Genomic DNA, 18,633 nt, shown 5'->3' on the forward strand with positions numbered 1-18,633 from the left:
ATCTCCTGTTCCCAATTTAACCTCCGTCCTTGTGTACAGCGGCAGGAGGCCGTTGCGCCCAACCCACAGCTGCAGCGTGAAAAAGCACCCAAAAAGCCCCAACCTGCTGCTTTCATAAAAAATCCCACAGGCGGTCACAGGAACCCACCCAATTTGGCAACTCTGATACTGGGAATACCGCAAATTGGCAACTCTGATACTGGCTGACCAAGGTAGAATTCTGTACTAGAAGACAGTTCAGTGCTAGAGAATAACATGGGGACAAAGTTTATCCCCGTCCCATCCCCACGGGCCCAGTCTTCATCCCATAGGCTCTGTCCTCATCTGCAGAAGCTTCTAACACTTTGTGAGCCTGAGCAGACACACCTTTGTGGGGTTCTGGAGCACCCTTAGAATCTGCCTTAATTCTCAATGATTGCTGCATATTATCCCCCCAAAACTTCACCCTAAGCTGTCCGTAAATGTGAGTGGATGTCAGGTAAAGGACATAACAAAGACGGAGGGAAGCCTCCTCCACAGCTCTACGTGACAAAATCACCAATGAGGTTGTGAAGGCCTTAGATCCCCATTTCTCACAGCTGGCTGAACAACTTACCTCAGTGCAGAATTTACTCTTGGATGTGTCCCGACGTATGAGGGAACTGGAGGTGAGAGTCTCCGACATAGAAGATCAAGCATAGGCCAGCTGCCAGATCTGGAAGCGCTTCAGTCACGACTTAGTACAGGCTGCAAAGCTATATCTGGAGAACTGTGCAAGGAGGGATAACCTCTGCTTCACTGGATTCTCTTGGAGAATCCAATGAAGCAGAGGTTATCCCTCCTTCCGGATCGTTTGCATGCGGCGCTAGAGGCTTGGCTTAAGGCACAGTTCCCACTGGCTCATGACACGGCCTTACCGCCTTGAACGAGTGCACCGCTTGGGAAGGAGGCAAGAGGCCGAGTCCTTGCCGAGACTGGTCATCGATAAGTTCCACATCTATACTTAAAAATCTGAATTACTGCGTCTCTACAAACAGCATACCGACACAGTGAAATATGAAGATATCCATCCATACCTTTCAGGATTACTTGATGGAACTCACTGAACGGAGAAGAGCGTTTACTCCTCTATGTGCTCAACTGTCACAGGGGAAGCTCCTTTTTAGGTTACTATACCTGATTCAAATTAAAGTGTTCTCGAATGGTGCATGGAGGTCTTTTACTACTGTGCAATGTGCACAGGATTGGATTAACACCTCGCTGGATGCTGCTCCCACCACTGATGACTGATAGAATTTCCCTTGAAAGACTTGCAGACATGTGATTATGGCTCTCTGTGAAAGCAGAGTGAACTCTGTGGAGTATGAGATAGATCTCAGCCTTTTTTTAAAGTTGTTTTGTTTCAATCACCTAGAACCAATGGTTTGGGGTACTGTACTGGGGTGCTTCAGTAGCATCTAGAAGTGAAATAGATCGGAGGGGACAGGGGGTAAGGGAGGGAAGGAATGGGTACTGTTGTGGATACTGGGGATGTTGAGGTTGAGTGTAGGGTGGGGAGGGAAGTGGTTAATCTGATACACAGCTTTAATGGACACTGGTACCTTGACTATTACTGGTGGCCATTGGTGCTTGGATTCTAATGCTCAACAGTCCGGGGGGGTTCTTGATTTATCTTTATGGTATTTGCACTGTTTTGCTTGACATGTTCGTACAATACCCCGGTAGTGGCTGGGACACTGGGACCATTATATATGCTTGGCATTTTGATATGTAGAGCTCATCTTTGTTCTTTCAGGGTGTGACAACAAATTAAATGTTTTGTCCTGGAATGTGTATGGGATCTCATCCCCTGAAGTGTACTAAGATTCTTTCTGTGCTTCAGTGCCAAAATGTGGATATAGCCAGCCTTCAGGAAACTAAATTAACTGACTCAGAACATCTTAAGTTGGGGAAGGGATGGGTTGGATCAGTACATTACTCCTCAGCAGTACATAAGAAGGGTGGAGGGGTAGTCCTAGTACTTAAGCATTTACCTTGTGAAATTAAAGAACTTGGGAAGGATACTATGGGAAGCTATATTCTATTACAAATCAGTTTTCATGGATTTAAGTTATATCTCCTAGTGGTATATGCCCCTAATGCGTACGATCACCCATTTTTTGTCTCTCTGGCACGCAAGGGCATGAGGGATTTTACAGTACCTCTCGTGCTCACAGGATCCTAGACCCTTCCATTGATTGTTCACAGGGCAGGGTTCTCACAAAGAGCACAGTAAGGTCCAGGGTATCCATTATTTGTGTAATGCTCTCAATTTGGTGGACCCTTAGAGACTGCTGCACCCAAGGGGAGAGATCACACATTTATCCTGGGCCCACGTTTCCTGGTATTACAGTCCTTATTTGCAAATGCCCTTGTGGCTGAGCTGGGACCCCAGGGGTTATCAGATCACTCCGTTAAGAGTACAGCTAGAACTAGGAGATCCGATATTCCCATATAAGATTTGGTGTTTCCTGGCTTACTTGCAGGGGGATAATCACTTTAGGGAGTATTTGATAAAGAAGTGGCAGAAGCATGCAGAATTCAAACAACAATATGCTGATTCGCCTCATTTATTTTCGGACACTGCTAAGGCTATTCTTAGAGGGGATATTATTGTTTATGTGGCAGCCAAAATCAATCAAGGCATACTGCATTTGGGGAACCCCCCCCCCCGCCACAAACTCACACCGGTTCAACAAGCCTATATCCTGCATGCTTTGCCTTCATCGAGAGAAGTCTTTATAAACATACAAGCTATGTTAAATAATTTAATTAATGAACGGACTCAAAGAATGCTGGTATTCTGCAAGTACCACTATCATCATTTCAGGAATAAGCTAAGGAGGTTGCTAGTGCAACTTACGAAGCATAGTCAGGGTTCGTGCTATGTAGCCCATTAAGGCTCGGTGGTGAATGCCTCTTAGGAGACTGCCCATCAGCTTTACTTATACTTCCAGCAATTTTACACAGCCCAGTCGTGTAATGCAGGCCCTTCTCTTGTGGATTATTTGTAAGAATCGGGCTTGCAGGTGTTGATGCCGGCTCAGCAAGAATTGCTGTAAGCTCCACTGCAAGCCAAGGAGCTACATTTTAGTTATTAAACAGCTGAGTAAGCATACCACTCCAGGACCTGATGTTTAATGCTCACGCCATCACTGGTGGGTCCGTTACTAGCATATTATGAGGAGAGTCTTGACAAAGAGACTTTCCCAGCTTATGCTAACATGGCATTGATTTCACTGATTTTGAAACCAGGGAAGCAAAGTACGAGCTGTGATTCTTACCGACCGATTTCTTTGTTAAATTCAACTGGAGTTCTACAGAACCTAATAGGTGACCATCAAGTGGGTTTCCTAACAGGTTGACATTCTGTGGCAAATGTCCGAAGTGTTCCTGGCAACGTCTGCTGCACAACAGAAGGGTATACAGGGTGTAGTGGTAGAAATGGATGCTATGAAAGTTTCTGATCAAGTTGATTGGTCCTATCTTTTTCAACTTCTACAGTATGCAGGTTTTTCTGGCTGGTTTTATAGGGCTGTATAACTTTTGTATACTAAAACAGCGGCGGTGATGGTTAATGGGAGTCCATTCAGCCTCTTTTCAAATAAAGCGTGGAGCACAGCAAGGCTGTGCACTCTCCCCTCTTCTCTTTGCACTTTATCTAGAACCACTGCTCCGTATGATTAGACTGAACCCAGACATCAAGGGGTTACCTTTGGGACTTCACATTTAAAAGTTCTGGCTTTAAGATCTCGGCCTTTGCTGATGACCTCTTAACTATAATACAGGACCCCCAGGTGTCCTTACCGTCCCTACTGGACATTTTTGCTGAATTTGGGGATTACTCTGGTTTTCGTCTCAATCTAGACAAATCTGAGGTTATGACACTTCACATGAGAGAGGAGCAGTGGGAAAGTCTATGTTGTCCACTTAAAAGAGTGGGGGGTGCGTTTAAATACCTAGGGATCCAGCTCACCAAGGACCCCAAGCTGCTATATAGTGCTAATGTAGAATACTTGCTAGAAGACACCAAGAGAACACTGGGAAGATGGGCAGGACTACCGATATCGTTGGTGGGCCGCATCTCCTTGTTTAATATGGTGCTTTTCCCTAAGTGGCTATACTTTTTACAGACGATCCCATTGTATCTCAAACACCAGGAAGTGAGCTCTTTACAAAAACTGCTCTCAAAATTTCTGTGGGCTGGGAAAAGACCCCAGATACGATTTTCACAACTGGTGAGGCCTTGGAGAAACGGGGGGATGGGAATGCCGGACATTAAACGATATAACGTAGCATGTTTATTGCGCCACTTGGGGGACTGGTATCTGCAGAGGGAGGATTATACCCCATTGGAGATAGAAAAAGCGAGGTGTAGCCCCTTAAACCTGATGTATGTCTTACATGGGGCATTGAAGGACCTGCCTACAAGGTTGCGGACTAGTGTATTGGTGTGGCCCTTAAAAGCCATATGGAAGGACCTGGCTAGGCTGTGGTCCTTCGATCCTAGATGTAGTAGATTACTACCCCTCCAAGGGAATGAGGCGTTTCGCCCAGGGGATGAAAATCCTATATTGAGATCCTGGGGAGAAGGAGATAATGTACTTATACACTATTGGTTGGAGCCCAGTGGTAACCTTAAAACAATGGCCGAATTAAACCTAGACGTAGCAGATTGGGGGGTATGTTTTGCATACGAACAGCTTAGACATTTTATAGCTTCACTCCCCCGAGCTGCACTTGGTGTTGATCTGACCACTAAGATGGGGGATTTATTCGAGATGATATCAGAGGATCCTATTTCGATATCCATATTACATAAGGTAAAATTATGTATAATCATACCTGATAATTTTCTTTCCATTAATCATAGCTGATCAATCCATAGACTGGTGGGTTGTGTCCATCTACCAGCAGGTGGAGATAGAGAGCAAACTTTTGCCTCCCTATATGTGGTCATGTGCTGCCGGAAACTCCTCAGTATGTCGATATCAAAGCTCCATCCGCAGGACTCAGCACTTAAGAGAATTACACCCACGAAGGGACACTCTGCCCAGCTCACCACCGCCGAAACGGGGGAGGGGAATTAACCCAGCTCATCCCCACACAAGTGGGGGAGGGGAATCCGTCCAGCTCATCCCCGCGGAGCGGGGGAGGGACACCACACCCGCCGATGCGGGGGGATCTGGCTTATCCTGCAACCGCAACCGCGGGAGGAGCTGACTGACCCTACCACCGCCGAAGCGGGAGGGGTACAAAGCTGCCCTACAGCCGCACGAAGCGGGAGGGAGTGCCGGCAGAATTTAAATCTCAATCCAGCCCCGTAAAACGGAGGGGAGAGGAATGCAGCAGCTCACTGTAACACAAACTCGTCTCAACTCTTGAAGAATCCAAGTGAAAGAAGAACTTGAACACGAAGTCCTCCTGAAGTAACTGAAGGCTAAACTTGAACCTAAAATTCAACCAGAATATAAACAGTACAGATATCTGGGAGGGGCTATGGATTGATCAGCTATGATTAATGGAAAGAAAATTATCAGGTATGATTATACATAATTTTACCTTCCATATCATCAAGCTGATCAATCCATAGACTGGTGGGATGTACCGAAGCAGTACTCACCCAGGGCGGGACATAGAAATCCCTGACCGCAACACTGAAGCTCCAAACCGGGCCTCCGCCCGAGCAGCCACAGTCAAGCGGCAATGCCTGGCAAAGGTATGGGCCGAAGCCCAAGCTGCCTCCTTGCAAATCTCTTCCAAGGAGACGGACCCTAAGCCGCTGCAATGGCTTCCTTGCCCATCTTGCCACTGTAGGCTTAGAAGCCTGCAGACCCTTACGAGGACCTGTAAACAGGACAAACAGATGATCCGATTTCCGGAAATCATTGGTCACTTCCAAGTATCTGATGATGACTCGTCTCACATCCAGAAACTGAGAGCAGAGTATTCCTCTGGGTAGACCTCCCTACGAAAGGAAGGGAGACAGAGCTGCTGAATCACCTGGAAGCGAAAAACAGTCTTGGGCAGGAAGGAAGGCACTGTGCGAATAGTCACTCCTGCCTCAGTGAACTGCAGAAAAAAAAACTCTCGACATGAGAGTGCCTGGAGCTCGGAAACTCTTCTGGCTGAAGTGATAGCCACCAAAAAGACTGCTTTCAACGTCAGGTCTTTCAGAGATGCCCTCGACAAGGGTTCAAAAGGCGGCTTCTGCAATGCTCTTAGCACCAGGTTGAGATTCCACGCAGGCACCACTGAGTGCAGAAGAGGGCGCAGGTGATTAACTCCCTTGAGAAAGCGCACCACATCTGGCTGCGAAGCCAGGGAAGCACCCTTCAGGCGGCCCCTGAAGCAAGCCAGAGCCGCTACCTGAACTTTCAGGGAACTGAGCGACAGGCCTTTGTCCAGACCTTCTTGCAGGAACGCCAACACTGAAGAAATTGGAGCAGTGAAGGGAGAAAGTGAGCCTGCTTCACACCACGCTGCAAAGATACGCCAAACCCTGGCGTAAGCAGTAGAAGTAGAGCGCTTCCTCGCTCTCAGCATAGTGGCGATGACCTTGTCTGAGAAGCCCTTCTTTCTCAGACGCTGCCGCTCAATAGCCAGGCCGTAAGACCAAAGGGGGAGGGATCCTCCATCACCACGGGACCCTGATGTAACAGGCCCTGCTCCACTGGCAGCCACAGAGGATCGCCGACTGAGAGCCTGATCAAGTCCGCATACCAGGGACGTGTGGGCCAATCCGGACCCACCAGGATTACCCTGCCGGGATGCTTTGCCACCCGGTCTAGCACCCTGCCCAACATGGGCCAGGGCGGGAACACAGAGAAGCTCTTGTGTCGGCCACCGTTGGAGAAGATCATCTACTCCCAGGGATCGAGGGTCCCGTCCTCTGCTGAAAGAGCGCGGCACTTGACAATCGGCCGATGACGCCATCAGAACTAGGCTCGGCTGGCCCCAGCGCTTCGTGATGCTCAAGAACGCCTGAGCAGATAGCTGCCACTCTCCGGGCTCCAAGGTATGGCGACTGAGAAAGTCCGCCTTGACATTCATGACTCCGGCAATGTGGGCCGCTGACAGCTGTTCCAGGCTCGCTTCCGCCCACTGGCATAGATTCATGGCCTCCTTGGCTAGCGTGGCGCTCTTGGTACCTCCCTGGCGGTTGACATAGGCCACAGCCGTGGCATTGTCCGACAGTACCCGTACAGGCTTCAACAGCAGTACCGGGATGAACTCCAACAACACCAACCGAATGGCTCTGAGTTCCAGGAGGTTGATAGACCACTTGCCTCTGCAGGAGACCAGAGCCCCTGCGCTGTCCTTCCCAAACAGTGGGCTCCCCAGCCCATCAAAGAGGCGTCTGTCGTGACGACAATCCACTCCGGGGTCACCAGAGGCATTCCTGCAGACAACTTGTCTGTCTGCGTCCACCAGCTCAGCGCCTTGCGCACTGCTGGGTCCAAGGGAAGGCGCACAGCATAATCCTCCGACATCGGAGTCCAGCGCAGCAGCAGAGATTGCTGTAGTGGTCTCATATGAGCCCTGGCCCAGGGCACTACTTCCATCGTGGCCGTCATAGAGCCCAACAGCTGCCCGTAGGCCCAAGCCCGAATAGGAGAGGCTACTAGGAACTAGTCCACCTGAGCCTGAAACTTGACAATCCGATTGTCTGGCAGGAACACTCTGCCCACTTGGGTGTCGAATCGAACTCCCAGATATTCCAGGGACTGAGTCGGGCGCAGCTGGCTTTACTCCCAGTTGATGATCCACCCCAGGGAGCTCAAAAGAGCAACCACCCGGTTCACAGCTTTGCCGCACTCTGCATAAGAGGGGGCTTGGATCAACCAGTCGTCCAGATAAGGATGGACTTGAACTCCTTCCTTCCTCAGGAAGGCCGCGAAGACCACCAATACTTTGGGAAAGGTCCGCGGAGCAGTAGCCAACCCGAACGGGAGGGCTCTGAACTGGAAGTGTCGGCCCATTACTGCAAAACGCAGAAAGCGTTGATGAGGAGGCCAGATGGGAATATGCAAGTACGCTTCCTTGATGTCCAAGGATGCCAGGAACTCTCCTGCCTTCACTGCCGCTATAACAGAGCGGAGGGTCTCCATGCGAAAGTGCCGAACTTTCAAGGCCCAATTGACCCCTTTGAGGTCGAGGATAGGCCGTACAGAACCTCCTTTCTTTGGAATCACAAAGAAAAAGGAGTAACATCCCTTGCCAAGCTGATTTTCTGGCACCGGAACGACCGCCCCCAGGCGGATCAGATTGTTCAAGGTCTGCTGCACTACCACAGCTTTGACCGGAGACTTGCAGGGAGAGAGTACAAACCCGTCTTTTAAGGGTCGGCAGAACTCTAGCTTGCAGCCGTCTCTGATGACTTCCATCGCCCAAGCGTCTGAAGTTATTGTGGTCCACTCGCCCAGAAACGAGGACAGCCGTCCTCCAATCTGCACTGGGGCGTGGACCAAGGCCCCGTCATTGGGTACTAGACCCTGGGGGAGGACCGGAGGGAGCACCTCCGGGACGGCGATCTCTGCGAAAGGAATGCTGCTTGGGGGAGAAATTCCTCTTGAAGGAAGAAGGGGCAGAGGAACCCGACTTGCCGGGCGGTACCGACGGGCTTCTGCAACCGTCCTCTGGAGGTACCGGGACGAGTACTAGCCCGAGCCCTGACCTCTGGTAATTTCTTGCCCTTAGACGTGCCGAGATCGGTCACGATTTTGTCCAGCTCAACCCCAAAGAGCAGCTTGCCTTTAAAAGGCAATCTAGCCAGGCGGGATTTAGAGGCGTGGTCAGCAGACCAATGTTTCAGCCAAAGCCACCGCCGCGCAGAGATTGTCTGAGCCATGCCTTTAGCTGAGGCCCTCAAGACATCATACAGCAAGTCTGCCAAATAGGCTAAGCCCGATTCCAGGGCCGGCCAATCAGCCCTCAAGGAATGATCCGAGGGGGAAGCCCGCTGCACCATAGTCAGGCACGCCCTGGCCACATAGGAGCCGCAAACTGAGGCCTGCAAACTTAAAGCAGCCGCCTCAAAGGACGACCTTAAGGCCGCCTCCAATCTTCTGTCTTGGGCGTCCTTTAGGGCCGTGCCACCTTCCACCGGCAACGCCGTTTTCTTAGTCACCGCAGTGATTAAAGAATCCACGGTAGGCCACAGATAGGCCTCACGTTCACTCACAGCCAAAGGATAGAGGCGGGACATAGCCCTAGCCACTTTAAGGCTCGCTTCCGGGACATCCCATTGAGCCGAAATTAAGGTGTGCATGGCATCATGCACGTGGAAGGTTCTAGGCGGGCGCTTCGTCCCCAGCATAATGGCAGAGCCAACAGGGGCTGAGGGAGAGACGTCCTCCGGAGAGGAAATCTTCAAAGTGTCCATGGCCTGTAACAACAGGTTGGGCAAATCCTCTGGGCTAAAAAGCCGCGCTGCAGAGGGGTCATCCGCTCCATCCGAGCGGGGATCCGTCTCCTCCAAGGAAACCGCAAAGGACCGTTGGGAGACCTCAGACACGCTGCCCTCATCTACATCGGAGGAGACAAAGTCCTCCAAGGCCTGGAAATCAACCCGAGGGCGTTTACCTCTGGGAACCTCAACCTCTTACCAGAAGAGGGAGCAGGGGCAGCGTTTTGCATGAGGAAAGCCTGATGCAGCAGCAAAACAAACTCGGGGGAGAAACCCCCCAGACTGTGCACTTCCGCAGCCTGGGCAACAGCCCTAGACGCACCCTCAACCGGCGCTCACAAGAGCGGGGGAGAGACATGCTGCGCATCCAAAATGGCGTCCGGCGCGACACTCCGCGAAGGAGCCGCGCGGGAAGAACGGCGCTTAACTTTAGCCGCTTTTGTGCCGTCGCCCAAATTAAGGGCGTTCATGGCATTAATGTCTCCAACCTCAAGGGCGGCCCACGAAGAAGCCGTCCGAGCCGCGTGGCCGGCCAAGATGGCGGAGGCGAGGAGCGGGGGATGGGCGTTTATGGCGGGAGGAAAAACCGCCACGCCGGAGGAAGGACCGGGACATTCATCGGTCACGAACTGTCACCCAACAAGGGCGAATCAGGCTGTAAGACCCCCGCATCCCCTCTAGAAGCGCTCAAGCGATCCGGGGAGCGACCCTTTGCGCCCTCGCCCTCCGACGCCATATGCCACGAGGCGAAGAATCGGGGACCCCCTGCCGCTATAAAAAGGTAAATACCTGCTTGCCGCTCCGAGCTGTAACGAACTGGTGTCCCAGTGAGTAGCTGCAATGAACGTTTAAATAAACGTCGAAATAAACGCCTTTAAGGACGTTTAAAATTTTTTTTTTTTTTTTTTTTTTTAACGGAGCCAGCGGGAGGGGGGGAGAAAAGGAGGGACCTGGCACCACCAGGTTTGCACTTGCTCAAAAGAGCCCTCAACCCCAGGCCTCAACAAAACCTAAGGATTAGGCTTGGAGGCCTAGCCAGAGCTGCTGCTGTGTGTGACCACCACCTGCTGAGATAGAGAACATACTGAGGAGTTTCCGGCAGCACATGACCACATATAGGGAGGCAAAAGTTTGCTCTCTATCTCCACCTGCTGGTAGATGGACACAACCCACCAGTCTATGGATTGATCAGCTTGATATGGAAAAGGCTGTTACTGGCTAGGTCACAGGGAGATCTCACACGAGTGGCAGCAAAGTGGACAGCAGACACACAAAGAGGGATCACCCCGGGAGATTTGTTGAAGGGTTGGAGAGGAGTCCTGAAATGGACGCAAAACGCAAACCTTCGAGAATACCAGGTCAGAGTGATATACAGGGCATACACCTCTCAGTCTCGACTGTGTCAGATGGGATATATAGAATCAGCCCAATGTAGACGCTGTGGTGCGCCGGACAATAACTTCTACCATGCTTTCTGGAAGTGCTCAGCTATAACAGCTTTCTGGACCAGGATAGTTAAATATTTAGAAAGGATAGGAGGGAAAACGGTTAATCAGCAGCCTACGAGTATTCTGTTGGGTTGTCATGCTCCAGTGGAGGGGGGTACGAGATACCAGAATGTAATGGCCCATAAGGCTTTTTTGGTGGGCATGAAGTGCATACTTGTTAACTGGACACAAGAACTGAATCCCTCTTTTTGGCAATGGAGGAATCGCTTACATGACTTACTTATGATGGAGCTCCAGGACTCTCTGCTTAACCTTCAGACACAAAGCAATTTTTTCCTTACCTGGGAAGGATATATTAACACCTTGTCCCACAGGGCGAGGAGTCATATTATTAATAAACTTGGAGCATTGTCCAAGCTTCCCTCGGCAACTAATGGAAACTAAATGGGAATAGAGTCCTTTTCCTACCACCTTCTAGGAATTGGAAAGAACAGTAGAGCAGACCAAGGCGGGGGGGGAGGGAGGGTTTAGGAGGGGGGGTAGTAGGGGGGGGGAAGTCTATTTGGAGTTATATTAGCCCTTCCCCAGTATGGTATAGACATCTTCCGGGGAGGGGTAGGAGGGCCATCAGACCACAGGCCCCCTGGCTCTCTTGCGGAGGGGAGTAAATTCACACATTATGGTTTGATCTTAATTCAAGGCTTTGTGAATGTAAAGCAGACACCTGAAGGTGGTTATATTTTGGGGGTCAAAGCATTTGAACATATGGTGTCAATTGGTAGAAGGGAAAGATGGGGGGGAAAGGGTTGTTGGGAAATTGCTGTAATAGATCTTGTTGATTCAATGTTTAGTTAATAGTACAAAGGGGGGGGGGGGGGGGGGAATAAGTTAAAAGATTAATGGAGATGAGTAATATCGTACAATTTCCGTACTTGGTGTGTGTTGATTGATTGTAGAGACATTTACATTATGTAAACACCATTTTTGTGCTTCATTAATAAAAACTGTTGAAACCTAAAAGTTCTGGCTTACGCAGATGATATGCTGCTTACCCTATCCGAGCCCAAGACCTCCCTAACTAACACTAAGTGCGATAGAGGAATTTGGCTACTTTGCCGGGCTGATAATAAATTTGTCCAAATCAGTAATCTTCCTTTACAAGAGGAGGTTTGTCGTGGTTGGAAAGAAAATCCTCACCTCCAATGGGAGGATCGAAAGCTGAAATATCTAGGTGTATGGATCTCATGCGACGATGCTTCTTGCTCATGTTAATGTCACTCCACTTCTAGGAATCATGGTCCATAAACTACAGACATAACAGCACCTCCCGCTTTCCCTCACTGGGTGGATCACTTTGTACAACATAGTCATTATATGTCATTATATCGAAATGGCTATACATCTTACAGATGCTCCCAACTGTTTTGTCTGTATTGCTCTATTGGTCACCTGTTGTGCAGATTTCTCTGGCAAGGAAAGCAGCCCATTTACCAATGGCAACACTTTTCAAACCTAGTGGCTTGGGGTTACTGAATCTATGGATTTCTCAATAGCATGTGGAATGACACATACAAATGACTTGTTCCGTGGGACATCAGATTTTTCAGCTCGCTCTACAGAGATCGGTTTAGGTGATCCTTGGTATTTTAGTTTATTACACGTGCGTCAATTGAGGGAGAGCCCTTCAGGTGCCTAGGCTCTGTTCTATGTTCCTTTATGGAAAATTTTGCGACTAGGGTAAAGATGTTTGTACCACGCAATTACTTCCAATTTGTGGAAATGCGGAGTTTCCACCTGGTGTCGTGGGCTCAGTTTTTATGCCTTGGACTAGGAAAGGGGTGGTGTATTTACTATATGTTGTAATGGATCAAGGAACTATGTCTTACTTTGCTGATTTGCAGCGGACATATGAGCTCAGTAACCAGTTCTTCTTTCAATACCTTCAGCTCCGGTATGTGTTGTCACTCCCAGCGGGGGCCATTTCCGCATCCATTCATGAACATATAGTAGAAGCTTATTGGCTTGATGTGCAGCATTCTGTCCCCTATAAAATGCTATCATCAATTTTTGCAAGATACAGAGAATGAACTAAATTATACACTCCATCAGGCTTCTTTTCGAAAGAGAAGGGCGCCCATCTTTCGACACAAATTGCAAGATGGGCGTCCTTCTCACAGGGTCACCCAAACCAGCATAATCGAAAACCGATTTTGGCCATCCTCAACTGCTTTCCGTCGAGGGGATGACCAAAGATCACGGGGGGCGTGTTGGAGCATAGCGAAGGCGGGACCGGGGCGTGCCTAACACATGGTCGTCCTCGACCGATAATGGAAAAAGAAGGGCGTCCCTGACGAAGACTTGAACGACTTTACCTGGTCCTGTTTTTCTTACGTCCAAACCACAATATAGTGCCCTAAATAACCAGATGACCACCGGGGGGGGGGGGGGGGGGGTGGGAAATCGGGGATGACCTCCCCCTTACTCCCCCAGTGGTCACTAACCCCTTCCCACCCTCAAATCAAATTTGTAACATATATTTTCCAGCCTCTATGCCAGCCTCAAAATGTCATACCCAGCTCCATGACAGCAGTATGCAGGTCCCTGGAGCAGTTTTAGTGGGTGCAGTGCATTTCAGGCAGGGCGGACCCAAGCCCATCCCCCCCCACTTGTTACACTTGTGGTGGTAAATGTGAGCCCTTCAAAACCCACCAGAAACCCACTGTACCCACATGTAGGTGCCCCCCTTCACCCATATGGGCTATGGTAGTGGTGTACAGTTGTGGGGAGTGGGTTTTGGGGGGCTCAGCATCCAAGTTAAGAGAGCTATGCACCTGGGACCAATTTATGAAGTCTACTGCAGTACCCCCTAGGGTGCCCGGGTTGGTGTCTTGACATGTCAGGGGGACCAGTGCACTATGAATGCTGGCTCTTCCCACGACCAAATGGCTTGCATTTGGTCGTTCCATTATCGCCGAAAATCGGGGACGACCATCTCTAAGGTCGACCTAAATTTCGCAATTTGGGTGTCCCCGACTGTATTATCGAAATGAAAGATAGACGCCCATCTTGTTTCCCCGCCCCTTCGCTGGGACGTCCTGCGAGGATGTCCTCAGGAAAACTTGGTTGCCCCTTTCGATTATGTCCCTCCACGTGAACCACTGTAATGCGGATTTAGGGATACAACTTACAGTGGAACAGTTCAAGTGCAGCCTCTTGGCATGGGAATCTCTAGCTAAATGTGTAACAAGGAAAGTTACAATATACCCTATTTTTGCACCTTTACAGCTTTTTTTTTTTTTTTTAGCTAAGTTGCAACCCACAGCATGTTGTTTGAAATGCACTCATACTCCTGCCACATTGGGTCATATGTTCTGGACCTGCCCTGAGGTTCAGTCCTTTTGGTTAGCAGTCATGAATAATGTAACTTCCCCTTGGTGCTGGAAATGGAGGCCATCTGCTTTATGCTTATTGGATAGATCAATTGGTGCCTTGCCGGCGCCACAAGGCTAAGTGGACTTTATCAAAATTCTATCCTGATGGGGAAGAAATGTGTTTTGAACTGTTGGCTCTCAGATGAAGCTCCAGTTTTGGGCCACCGGCAGCTATTAATGCTTCAACTGGCAGCCATGAATGCTATGGCATTAAAGATATAGATTCCACTCCAGGAAAGAATTCCAACATACATGGGAGCCCTTTGATATCGTTGTCGTCTGAGACACGTAGTCGTCTCTGACTGTTAGGTGTGGTTGAGAGAAATGTGGGTACCAGTTTGTATTTTCACACAGATCTAGTGGGATAGTTGGGTGGGGGGGGGGGGGGGGGGGGGGGGGGGGGGGGGGGGGGGCGGGGTTGGAGGTGGGTAAGATGTATCTGCTTATTTTTTTTTTGTTTTTTAGGTTGAAGTAACTTTGGTATTATCAACGGTTTTTATTGATGACAAACATTACATTCACATTATACAACCTTTTGGTAATAACAAAAGTGCATCTACTAAGTACATCTATCGTGTTCTTGTAAATACATGATGTCATCAAATTATAATTCCTAACAGTTATAAAGGATATAACCAGAGTTTCACCAGTTATCAATTGTACCAAAATGAAAACTCAAGTTGCTAGTGAATACAAAATGAACCTCCCGCATAACAAAAACCCCTTCCTCCCTTCTAAACCCCCCCCCCTTAACCCAACCCCCCCCATCTCTCCTCGTATCTGCTTATTTTATTGTAACCAGTCCTTCCAGTTTTTGCTAATGTGTTCAGCTGTTGACTGGTGAATAAAAATGAGTTATAAAAAAAATAAATCAAACAAACAGAAAACAACTATAATAATACCCCACCACCACCACTCTGTACCCTTCCAACCCAACAACAGCTAACATACTACCCCAAGGAATCCTAATCCACCCTGTTAAAACATCCAGGGGAAGAAAATACAACCCATTCTGTATGCCTTAGTGGGGGAGAAATATGCCCTAAAAGTACTGTTATGGTTTTTTTTAATCTGTGGATGAACAAGTCATTAGTCTCAGGATTCAGTCTAGCTCTCCTGTCTTCCACAATCCTTCCTGCAACAGAAGATGTCGTCTTAGAAGATGTGCTAGTAGCAGAATGCACAGGATCCCCATGCAAATTTTGCTAGTTGTGACCAGCATGTGTGCTTGTTTTTCCAAAAAATCCAAGTTTTGTCTGCATCACATAACAGTCCAGTTTATTAACAGGCTTCAACCAGAAAATGACACGGGGCAAAGTTTGTCCCCATCTCCACGGGCCCTGTCCCCATCCCCGCGTCATTCTCTATTCAGTGCTCTATCTCTACCTGCTGGTAGATGGTCACTACCCAGAAGACTTGTGGATTCATCTTCTGCTGACGCTAAGGAAATTGAGATTAAAAAACAAAACAAAAAAAAAACACTATGCCACAGATTAAATCCTTGACATATACTTTTTCCTTTTAAAGAAAACAGATGCCCCACAAAGAAGATATCAGTAGTGCACGACACTCAAATAAGGCTCATCTTCACTGCCATTTAACCAGTTTATATAGCTCCAGTCACGACTAGCTCACATGAAATTGCTATAATGCTCTTATACAGATTTATTACTGTTAAAAAGGGGGAAAGATATACTTTAGGCTTTTCATGTTTACTGCAAATACCACTAAAACATACTTCTATACTGGAATCAATTTACTGTAAGATCTTATATATATATATATATATATAAAGTATTCCCCATCTTAAAAGGTTACATGCACACTTTGAAGAGCTTAATTCCAAAACCTAAGAACATTTTTTTCAAAAATGAATATATACCAGAAAGAGACTGCTTTTAAGATAACTAAAAGATGTGTGAAATTTGGCAATAAAAAGTATTTATTTTGTAAGGTATAGGATATTTAGTGAAAACAATTTTTCTATGATACTAGAGTTCTTAAAATAAAAATGCTCATTTATCCAAAAAGCAACGGTATACCTTCAACAGGTTTTGGAACCAAGCACTTCGATTACTGTGCTTGTGCTATTCCTGTCTCCTCCCCCTTTTCATTGTACACATTTAATATTAGTTTGTGTATGCAATATCCTGAATGCTTTATAGAAGAACTGACCTTGCTATGAAATGGCGTGATGCCAAATTCTGGCAGCGATTGCCAGGCCTGAATGAATCTCATCTTAGCTTCAATCCAAACTCATCTGAGCGACATTCTGATGTGTGCTTCCAAGGATCCTGGCTGTGATCTGATTGTTAGATATAAATAGCTTTAGGCAAAAAGAATCCCAAACAGTATCACTTTTGTGCAAAGAAATGCTCTGCTCTGGGTCACAGCAGGGTAAAACAGAAATCATAAACATTTTCCCCAACAGGTTTGAAAGGCTCACATGTTTTGCAATGCTGAACTGAAGTCTTAATTCCCAGAACATCCAAAATAAATAGCTATTGATCTTATGGAAGGTTTTGAATCATAAGTTATTCTCAGATAATGGGAAGTCACCTCCCCCCCCCCCAAAAAAAAATAATGGAATACTTGAAGACACCTAATTTCTTCACAATGAAACAGATATGTAAGCTCATGCCTCAATAAATTAGTCAGTCTCTTAGGTGCCACCCTTTTATTGTTTTTTCTGCTACTCCATAGCTACCTCTCTGGAAGTTTCCTTGTAACAGAACAGAGTCTGGAGAACTTGAAGAAAGGTGCTCGAGAGCACTGGTTCTCAAACCTGTCCTGAGGGACTACCAGCCAGTGGGTTTTCAGGATCTCCCTAATGAATATGTATAAGCTTCACAGTAATCACTATAATATATTCCAATTTTTATTATTGTTAATCACAACTTCAATTCAAAACTGTTTCAATGCTTGATACAATATTCCTTACTCTCACTCTACCCACACTCACAAGCTACATTTATTGACTGTACTTTTTTCAACCATATTAATAAAGTTTTTTCTATATAAGAACTTTTGGAATTAGAGACTTAAAAAGATGAAGTTATAGAAAACACAGTATATTAAAGTTGTGTTTCAAGCCAAGCTTTGGATTTGGCAGTACAGCAAAATATAAGAATAAACAACAAACAAGAGACTTTTTAATTAAAGAGAGTCTATAAGAGAAGAGTAAATTGCAACAGAAGTAAAGGAGGACCCGAATGATAGGGTCCAGTTACAGTCTAGGATTGGTTTGAATTCAAGAAGACATCTTGGAACTAGAAAAAATCTGTTGTATAAATATTGAACATTCAAAAAGAAGCTGAATTATAGAAAAAATTTCATTAATATGGTTGAAAAAAGTACAGTCAATAAACGTAGCTTGTGAGTGAGGGTATGAATGAGAGTACGGAATATTGTATCAAGCATTGAAACAGTTTTGAATTGAAGTTGTGATATTAACAATAATAATTAGAAAATATTATAGTGATTACTGTGAAATTTAGGCTATTGATGTAATCAGAGTGAAATCCAGATAACTCAGAGTAAGGTTAGTAATGAATATGTATGAGACAGATTTGCAAGCCTATTACCTCCATTATATGCACATCTGTCTCATGCATATTCGTTACACTCCTACTGGTCTACTGAAATCTTCAATTGTCAACAAGTATAAATTATTCATTAACTACTTTGAGGACTCTCATAAAACCTTTCCACAAATATTTATTCAATATCTTCAAACAAATAAATGTTATCTAAAACACACACTAAATCACTACCAAATTTCTACCTTTCCAATATCATCACATAATAAATACAAAACTAATCTTGCATAAATCCCTCTATCTTGCACAGAATCCAGGTGCTCAGCGTCTCCGTGTAGCAGACACCATTGTGAGAGCAGTGTTGCGTCTCATTCAGTTTGGTCTCCTGATGAAGCTTTATGCGAAACATGGCCAATGTTGAGACCATGACTTGGATTATAAGAGCTTAACTGATACTTAGCACGGAACCACAATTATAATTTGCCATCTACAAGAACTTTTATGGACAGTGGATTTGGAGATCCAGGATCTCTTCAACATTCATATCAAGGATTGGATTGGAGGACTTTGCAGGATAAGCATTCTCATTTGCAAGTTTTATGGATGGGTTTCTTTAATTATAAGACAGTAGTATATAATATCTTTTGATTGTCCTTTTCCAACAGCGGTGGATGATATCGAAAAATTATGCCTTAACTGATAATTTTCTTTCCTTTAGTCACAGCAGATGAGTCCAGAGACTTGTGGGTTGTGTCCATCTACCAACAGGTGGAGAGAGAGAGTGCTGA

General features: G+C 46.8%; 1 protein-coding gene across 1 annotated transcript in view; it reads right to left on the reverse strand.

Moving 5' to 3' along the window:
• Positions 1-18,633, reverse strand: part of FERMT2 (fermitin family member 2) — a gene marked incomplete in the record, with an annotated part of 189,979 nt that overhangs the window by 32,956 nt on the left and 138,390 nt on the right. Inside the window, 3 exon segments of the mRNA XM_030213706.1 lie at positions 16,482-16,495; positions 16,497-16,556; positions 16,558-16,632. Of these exon segments, the coding sequence (XP_030069566.1) occupies positions 16,482-16,495; positions 16,497-16,556; positions 16,558-16,632 (149 nt within the window).

Source organism: Microcaecilia unicolor, chromosome 9 (genome assembly GCF_901765095.1).
Source record: "Microcaecilia unicolor chromosome 9, aMicUni1.1, whole genome shotgun sequence".
In the NCBI taxonomy this organism is placed as follows: Eukaryota; Metazoa; Chordata; class Amphibia; order Gymnophiona; family Siphonopidae; genus Microcaecilia; species Microcaecilia unicolor.